The sequence below is a fragment of the Helianthus annuus genome, chromosome 5 (genome assembly GCF_002127325.2).
Source record: "Helianthus annuus cultivar XRQ/B chromosome 5, HanXRQr2.0-SUNRISE, whole genome shotgun sequence".
Taxonomy (NCBI): domain Eukaryota; kingdom Viridiplantae; phylum Streptophyta; class Magnoliopsida; order Asterales; family Asteraceae; genus Helianthus; species Helianthus annuus.
The window spans coordinates 126,857,224-126,866,183 of NC_035437.2; the positions used below are offsets into that span (position 1 = coordinate 126,857,224).

Here is an 8,960-nt window from a genome sequence, read left to right on the forward strand (position 1 = left end):
AATTGAAAATTCTAACCCTATTTATACATATTGAAGAGGTTTGAATGAATGGATGTGACTCCTCTTGAATCGACGTGATACTTGAAGTCATGTGGTGTTGCCACCTTGTGAAATGACATGTCTGCAGGAGAGGTGTCCCTTCCCTTTAGATGTAGACTATAATCTTTCCTTTAGTCGCTTCCGGTCCTCGCACTTATTAGCTAATCTAATTATAATATAAACTAACTATCTATTAATTATATAAACAACCCGCTAGTTTTGACCCCCATGGATTAAGGAATTATGCATCAATATTCCCCCTAATTTCTTAACCCATGCCTTTCGCATCTTCACGCTTTAGCATCTTCATTATTCAAGAGAACAAAGTTTTTATCTTCCACTTAATCTTCTTTCGTTGCTCTTTGATTATTCTTCATGTCTTGAGCGTCATCTTGTGCTTGAACATCTTCATCACGAACTTGTTGTAGAAGATCCTTATTTCTGAGCATCGGCTTTCTGCCCGTTACTTGCTTGACATCTTGATCCAGTTCTTCAACTTGTGCCATTAGGAGAGTTGGTTCTTCGTCTTCTTGCACGATATTTGCTTCTTCTTTTCTTTGGTTTGGTTTAGGACCATCTGAGGCAAAGTGTCCATAATCATTGCAATTATAGCACCTTACCTTACTTAGCCAAACACGAATTTGTCTTGATTTCTTGGGTATCTCTTCTGTCTATCATAATTATGATTATTACCGTGTGACATGTCATGTTCTCTTTCTTCTTGTCTGAACCTGCCACGGCCTCGGCCTCGTGTCTGATTAAATCTTCCCAGTCCATGGTTTCCAGAGTGTCTACCATGACCAAAATTGTTTTCATGATGTGTGAACAAGAGTTTGTCTCGGCTATCTCCAAAGATTCCTTTCTTACACTTGATTCTTTCTTCGAAGGTTTTTAATCTTCCAATTGCTTCATCAAGAGTCATAGTGTCTCAATCCGAGTATTGTTCAATAGATGCAATAATCTGAATGAATCTATTTGACACAGAGTTTAAAAGTTTCCGCACTAGGGTTGGTTGATCAAATGGTGATCCTAAGCCGTCTGCCCTCGTAACAATACTTGTCAATTTTGCGGTGAAGGAATCGATCGTATCTTCGTTATTCATTATTCATTTGAAGCATCTCAAATTCCGATTTGAGAGTGTGTAGACGTGTCTTCTGCACCCGGTCTACACCAACATATCTAACCTTCAATGCATCCCAAATTACTTTTGCACTCTTATAACTTGTAACTTGTAATACTATATCCTCTGATAGTGCTTGAAACAAATATGCAACTGTAGCTTTGTCTTTCTTGACATTAAGTTGCGTATCAGCACTTGTATCTATCTTTTTCCATAGCCCATTTGCTTGAAGTATGGTTTTAATACGGATAGCCCATATGGTGTAATTCATAGATTTGATAATAGGGCATTCGAAATGTGTCAAGGATCCTATATCCTTGTGTGGTGCAATTGCACTATTCTTTGTATCTGACGATGATTTTTCTGACATCGTGACTTAGGTATTCTTCTAAACCAACAATGATTCTAACGGGAATCACTAAATCTAAATTACTAAGAAGTAAATTCTATAAACTGAAAGAATAATTGAAAAATGGAACCTGGAACAATAAAATAATTATGTTTGACTTTTGCAGAGTGAAATCTGATTTTCTTGGTTGATGATTTTCCTTCTCTGACTTCTGGAACAACAACACAACCTTGTTCCTCCTTTTTCTTGTAATTCTCGAGCAACATCAACAAACAAGAAAAATATTCCTTTGATTCTAATTTTCGGTTCTTTAAACAACAAGAACAGTCGTGGGTCTTCACTCGATTCCGACTCTTTGTCTCTGAATCAATTTGTTTCTAAAATCGATTTTATTCTCTTCTTGCTCTGAATCGATTTAACTTGAATCGATTTTTTGGATTCTCTGATGCGTTCTTTCTTCGTGGCTCTGGTTCTGAATCGATGTTATATCGAATCGATTTTCCTTCTCCTTCAATACTGATTCAATTTTGACTGAATCGAATTATCTTAATCAATTTTCTTCTGAATCGATTTGGTTTATAATTAATCACGAGTTGAAGAACGAATAAGATTTGAACCCTAGGCTCTAATACAAGTTGTTGGTCCCAATCTATGAACTTGATATGAAACAAAGATGAAACAAGAAATAGAATAAACAACAAGAATTCAATTGAACCTGATTGAATGTGATTGTAGAGAATGATTGAGAATGTGTTTATAATTGAAAATTCTAACCCTACTTATACATATCGAAGAGGTGTGAATTAATGGATGTGACTCCTCTTGAATCGACGTGATACTTGAAGTCCTGTGGTGTTGCCGCCTTGTGAAACGTCGTGTCTGCAGGAGAGGTGTCCTTTCCCTTTAGATGTAGGTTATAATCTTTCCTTTAGTCGCTTCCGGTCCTCACACTTATTAACTAATCTAATTATAACATAAACTAACTATCTATTAATTACATAAACAACCCGCTACTTTTGACCCGCATAGATTAAGGAATTATGCAACAATTTATTTATTTATTTTTCTATAATATTAACTTTGTTTATGTGTCTGTAGGAAACTCTCAAAATAGCACCTGTTTTTGGGACTGTGTGAACGAGTAATTCCATGACCAATTCTAACTTGACTATCAACGTAACAAGATAGCCTTAGCGGGCCATCGAGACACCAGAGACATAAAACGAACAAGCTCAACGGGTTATATGCGGAATAAAAATGCCTCCGCGTAAGCGGTACAAGTGACGTTGACCTTATATCCAACACTACACTTTATTACCAAGAAGAACAAGGTGGTGCGCCACCAATAGCGATCTGGCAAATTGTAAGGCATTGTCCCAAATGGTTTCCGGTGGCTCGATCAAAGAGATCGAAATGACATCAATAAACAATAAACGAGGGTTGACGATAGTCTGTCGGCATCTGAGGCTCGGTGCATTTATGATTTAAACACTGATGATTCGCTGGTTGAAGAAGAACTCGTACAGCCAATTGGACGCAATAAAGCAAAACAGGGCCAAAGTTCAAATTCTAATACCACACTATCCATCAAACCCAAAAATGTGGCACTATTGGCGGAAGAAATGAAACAGTTCAACGCCCACCAACAAGAAAAAAAACGATCTCAAAAAATCGAAAATGGACTTGCTAAAAGGGAAAAAACGTAAGGAGTTCAGAATTCTTGCACAAAATATTGATCATCTCACGGGCTTGGACCGTCAATTGGCAAATTCCAGAGATTAGGAACAAATACGAGATTCTTTAGTTTTCATATATTTATGCTTTTTTATTATCAATATTTGTTTTTAATAAAAAAATTAATAAATTATTAAACATTCTTATATTCTAATTAAATGTGTAATACTGGAAAAAAAGGAAATTGGATGAGGTGGTGATAAGGGGAGTTCAAGCATTTCCTTAAGGAGAGGTAGATTGAAAGAGGTAAAAATGGATGACATGACATTTATGTGGGGTTAAAAGAGGTCAAAGCATACCCCATGGCCAAGCTGTGACATCAGTTCAATTAAAAAAAAGTAAAATGTCAAAATTGTTTTTGAGTTTAGGTTATTTTTGTCACTTCAGTCCAAAAATGAATTTTTTTTTGTATCTAGGTCCTTATGGTTTCATTTTTGTTGGTATTTTCATCTAAATCACTAACTCAGTCAAATGTATTATTAAGTCAAATGTATTGTTAAGTCAAATGTATCTATCCTTATGGTTTATTTTTTTTGTATCTTGGTCCTTATGGTTTGAGAATTGTCAAAATCGTCCATGGAGTTAACAATACATTTTAACTGAGTTTGCCATTTGGATGGAAATGACGAAGGAATCCAAATACAAAAAAATTACTTTTGGACTAAGTGACAAAAGTGATCTAAACTCAGGGACCATCTTAGCCTTTTACTCTAAAACGACTTCTCAGAATTAAAATTAAAAAATCCCACTTATTAATCAGGTAAGAAAATAGTGGCAAATAAAATGCTTTTACACAAATTCCTAAATAAATTTAAACTTAGATAGCATCAAATTTGTATATATATAAGTCAATATCCATTGTTTAATTCCTTATATGAATAGTACATATATGAAAAGAGAATTTGGTGGTTGTGTCACTATATACCCTGCTGGTTTCTTTTTTTATAACATTGTGTCTAAACGGCATTGCCCTTGCTTTAAATCATGCATGTCTAAGATTTAGAAGCAATTTTTGGAATTGAAACGAGGGTAGTTGTTATCTTTGGAACTCATGTATAAAGAGACAGTATTCAAGTGAAGGCATGATCACGCTGGATATCATATTTCATCCTCCATCTATACACACAAAGATAGAGAGATGGCAGGCCGGCAACATGAACCACGAGTTACCGGAGGGAGCAACCGTATTTCAGCTGTTGATCTGGCTGAAAATCCTTCTATTCCTAAGAGTAATGATCAGAAACACATGAATGATGATCAGGTTTCCCCACCACTATTATTCATGTTTATGTTAGGAAGGATGCTGACTTTGTATGTGTGACCACAAAGGTCACATGTGAACTATTTTTTTAGATTGAAACTAACCATAGTTTGATTTATTTTTATTGACGATCTTCAGAAACCTGGTTGGAAAAAGTTTATCTCATTTGTTGGCCCTGGTTTCCTAGTTTCATTGGCTTATCTTGATCCTGGCAACAGTAAGTCCTGACCTTAAAATATTCTTGTGGCTTTCTTGATCCTCTTAAACTTATCCATGTTATGTATGCAGTGGAAACTGATTTACAAGCTGGAGCGAACCATCAATACGAGGTAAATGTTCATGCAAGGAAGAACCATTGTATAGTTAAGTAATTGCATACGCCGTTTTAATCAACAAGAAATTTTGTAATTTCAGCTTCTTTGGATCATTTTAATCGGGCTAATCTTCGCACTTGTTATTCAATCGCTAGCCGCCAATCTTGGTGTAAGCACTGGTAAGACTCTGATTTAATCATGTGATTTATTTCAGTATTTTCGAATAACAGAAAATATCTAAGTTGATGGTAACCTTTTGTTCAGGGAAACATCTATCAGAGTTATGCAAGGCTGAATATCCAATATTTGTTAAATATTGCCTGTGGCTCCTAGCTGAGCTTGCAGTCATTGCAGCAGATATTCCAGAAGGCATGATTTTAAAAAACTTATCTATGAAACTAATGTGTCCAAATAATTTTATTTGTTTACTTCGCCTATATAAAATAATGATCACTCCCCTTGATGCTGACAGTGATTGGGACAGCCTTCGGATTAAATATCTTATTCAAGATTCCAGTTTGGGTTGGAGTTCTTCTCACTGGTTTAAGCACCCTCCTCCTCCTTGGCCTTCAAAAATATGGTGTAAGTTTTTTCATAGAATTTTTTTTTTATAAAAGCGCAATTGCCACCAAATTCCAACTATGAAAATTTCTAAGTTTCCCTCTAAAATATGAAAATTGTATATTTAGCCTTGCAAAAATGCAATAGTGTTTGTATACAAGTTTTATTTGTCCAAAACTTAATATATGAGTACACTCAAGAAGTTTAACTATTACCGTTATAGTAAATTGTTCATCAGCAAAAACAATGCATTTTATTAATCTACAGAATAAACAGAGTAGTTGAACATGTTACCAAGTACATGCAATTTGCATTTCATGCGAAAATTGAGCTCTAGTTATTGAACATATGTAGGTGAGGAAGCTTGAAATATTGATAGCCATTCTAGTTTTTGTGATGGCTGCTTGTTTCTTTGGTGAAATGAGCTATGTGAGGCCACCGGCAGGTGAAATGCTAAAGGGAATGTTTGTTCCTAAACTTAGTGGCCAGGGGGCAACTGGTGATGCCATCGCACTACTTGGTGCCCTTGTTATGCCGTATGATCCTGCTGCCCAATACTCAGATAATTTTACGAATTTGTGAATTAAACTCTGCTCTAGTTTATCTTAACATTAATTCACCGTTTTAATAGGCATAATCTCTTTCTTCATTCGGCTCTAGTTCTTTCTCGGAAGATACCAAATTCAGTTCGTGGCATCAATGTAAGTTCTTCCATTATAGAAGTTTGAGAAACTTATGATCTAAAATGTAAAATGAAGTTCTTATCACTTCAATGATGGTTTTTCGGATTACAGGATGCATGTAGATACTTTCTGATAGAGAGCGGTATTGCACTCTTTGTAGCCTTTTTGATCAATGTCTCAATGATTTCTGTTTCTGGCACTGTCTGCTCAGCCAAAAACCTACCAAGTGAGGAGATGGATCGTTGCAGTGATCTGAACCTTAACTCAGCTTCCTTTCTTCTTAAAGTACGCGTCTTATATGTTAATGAGTATAATTTTTATGGTAAGAACTTTGAGAAAAACACTTATATCCATTCTTTTACTACATGTGCAGAATGTTTTGGGGAAGTCTAGCTCCACTCTATATGGAATAGCGCTATTAGCTTCCGGCCAGAGTTCCACAATCACAGGCACTTATGCAGGTCAATTTATTATGCAGGTAGGTTAGATGAGAGTTCTCTAGTAGTAATATTCATAAGACAACCACCATTTCATTTTAAAGATCAAAGTTAACAGTGTATTTGTTGGTATCACAGGGTTTCTTGGACTTAAAAATGAAAAAGTGGCTCCGGAACCTAATGACAAGGTGCATTGCCATCACACCAAGTCTAATTGTGTCAATAATTGGTGGGTCAGCTGGAGCTGGAAGACTTATTGTCATAGCATCGGTTTGTACTTCCATCTTAAGCCATTTATACACATCTCAATGTATCTTGGAAACTGGTTTTCAATATGGATAGTTCGCAGATGATACTGTCATTCGAGCTTCCATTCGCACTCATTCCCCTCCTCAAGTTCAGTAGCTCAGCTACCAAAATGGGGCCTCACAAAAACTCAATGATTGTGAGTTATATATGATCTTGTACATGTTACCACCATGTTCAAGTAACTAATTAAAGTGAATTTAACATTCTGCTTTTTTCTTCAACAGATCATAGTCTTTTCATGGGTACTAGGACTTTGCATAATCGGTATCAACATTTACTACTTGATAACAGCATTTGTGGGTTGGTTAATCCATAGCAGTTTGCCAAAAGTTGCAAATGTGTTCATTGGGATAATAGTGTTCCCCGCCATGGCTATCTACATTGTCTCAGTAATCTATCTTATGTTTCGCAAAGACGTTGTTGTCACATTCAGTGAACCAGAAAAGGTTGATCCGAATTCTCAAATTAGCTTGGAAAATGGACAATATGGTGCTGATAGAAGCCTGGATGCTCCTTATAGAGAAGATCTTGCTGATATCCCATTGCCAAACTGATTGAAATTTTCAAAGTGAATATACACTAGATTTTTGATGTTCATACACAAGTATGATTTGCAATTGTATACTAAATAAGTGTTGAGTTTGGGTATAACTGTACTTGTTTCTTTACCCAAACTTATTGTGCTTTTAATAAATTATGGAGTGAGCAATTTTACTCGAACAAGCATGACACTAGTGATTAGGTTTCGGGGCGCTAGGCTTGTTGTTTTAAACCTTTCCAATCAATAGAAGTTCATGAATGTTTCTTGCAGTTACAAAAGCTAGACTTCTATCTCTGAATATTGTTGGCTGTGATTGTTTAAAATGTTATTAATTAATAAGTTAGTGTAATTATCTAGTTATCATGATAAAAATCTGTGTAATTTTGTTGACCGTAGCTGGAATAGCCGTTGTCAGTGGGTGGCCCACCATCAAAGAGCTGAAGACCCCACCGAACAACATCAGGATCCTGACCATATGAAAAATAATAATCCGGTCAACAATCCAGTGATGGCTCTGATGTTCGGGTGTTGAAAGATGTTACTCTGATGTTCTGTTTGGCGGTTCAGCAGATGATGATGGCTCGGTTTAGGCGACTGTGATTCGGGTTACGTTTCGCTCAAGATCTGGTTCGAGTTCCGTTGATGGACCGAGATTTTATAAAAATTAAGATAGATAGAAATTTTATTGAATTTGTTAAAGGAATATCTAATTTTATTTTCTTTATGTACGTAGATTTTATATATTTTTTGTGTGTAAATTTGTATAAATTTATGATTAATGTTATTAAATTTGTATAGTTTTTAGTTTTATTTGCTTTTGTATCAGATCTCTCGGATGATTTATAAATAGAATTAAACAAGAAAAAACATTTTCTTTAAACAAAAGATATTTTTACAGACGGGTTTGTGACACAAAATATATCGCCAAAAACCTTTTCTTTTTTTATTTTATTTATTACAAATTCGTCGGAAATGCGTAGTAAACAGGTAGTCAGAAATTTGTCATAAACTATGAAAAAATATAAAAATTAAATTTCATGACAATTGTGTAGCAAAAATTAAAAACTAACTTCCGTTAAATGGGTAGGAAAATGCGTAGAAAATGTGTTGCAATTTGTGACAGCCCTTTTCTGTCAGAAATGGGTAGGAAAATGCATAGAAAATGCGTAAGAAACCCGTTTCCTAGGAGTGGTTTTCCTACATATGCATTTTGTCACAAATTCGTAGAAAATCGCGAGTTGTGACGCATTTTCTACGGAAAATGGTGTCAAAAATTTTAATTTTTCTAGTAGTGTATAGTTACCATATATTGATTGATAAGTGTATTATGGTTTCTGAATGAGAATATTTGATGGACAATAGTGTCTTTGTAGATACAATTTAAATGCCGAGGCTTAATTCACGGCTTATTGATGTATCTTGTACCTTGTAATTCACTAAAGGGTACCATAATATGTAACTCTGACTACACTAATAATTTGTTTATGTATGTATAATAAGAATTCTCCACACTTACAAAAATTATAGACAAAAACTTCTGATTTAACATTATAATTATTGGCTAATTGGTTCATCAGAGTGCTTACATATAATCATGGTTGCAAAAGTCGTT

The 8,960-nt window shown here is 35.1% G+C and overlaps 1 protein-coding gene across 1 annotated transcript; it reads left to right on the top strand.

The window, feature by feature from the left end:
- The first annotated feature begins 4,341 nt into the window (after window positions 1-4,341).
- Window positions 4,342-7,621, top strand: LOC110941247 (metal transporter Nramp5). Its single transcript, XM_022182873.2, has 13 exons — window positions 4,342-4,503; window positions 4,642-4,720; window positions 4,792-4,832; window positions 4,918-4,996; window positions 5,082-5,186; window positions 5,290-5,399; window positions 5,733-5,914; window positions 6,010-6,079; window positions 6,173-6,346; window positions 6,435-6,539; window positions 6,637-6,768; window positions 6,848-6,943; window positions 7,032-7,621. The coding sequence occupies exons 1-13, from the start codon at window positions 4,381-4,383 to the stop codon at window positions 7,359-7,361; spliced, it is 1,626 nt and encodes a 541-aa protein (XP_022038565.1). The 5' UTR covers window positions 4,342-4,380; the 3' UTR covers window positions 7,362-7,621.
- The last annotated feature ends 1,339 nt before the right edge of the window (window positions 7,622-8,960 follow it).

Bases quoted from the DNA above. Each gene is read 5' to 3' on its own strand.
- LOC110941247 (XM_022182873.2), top strand. From the start codon at position 4,381: ATGGCAGGCCGGCAACATGAACCACGAGTTACCGGAGGGAGCAACCGT. The intron at 6,080-6,172 runs GTAAGTTCTTCC...TTCGGATTACAG, and splicing joins ATTCAGTTCGTGGCATCAAT to GATGCATGTAGATACTTTCT. The intron at 6,347-6,434 runs GTACGCGTCTTA...CTACATGTGCAG, and splicing joins CAGCTTCCTTTCTTCTTAAA to AATGTTTTGGGGAAGTCTAG.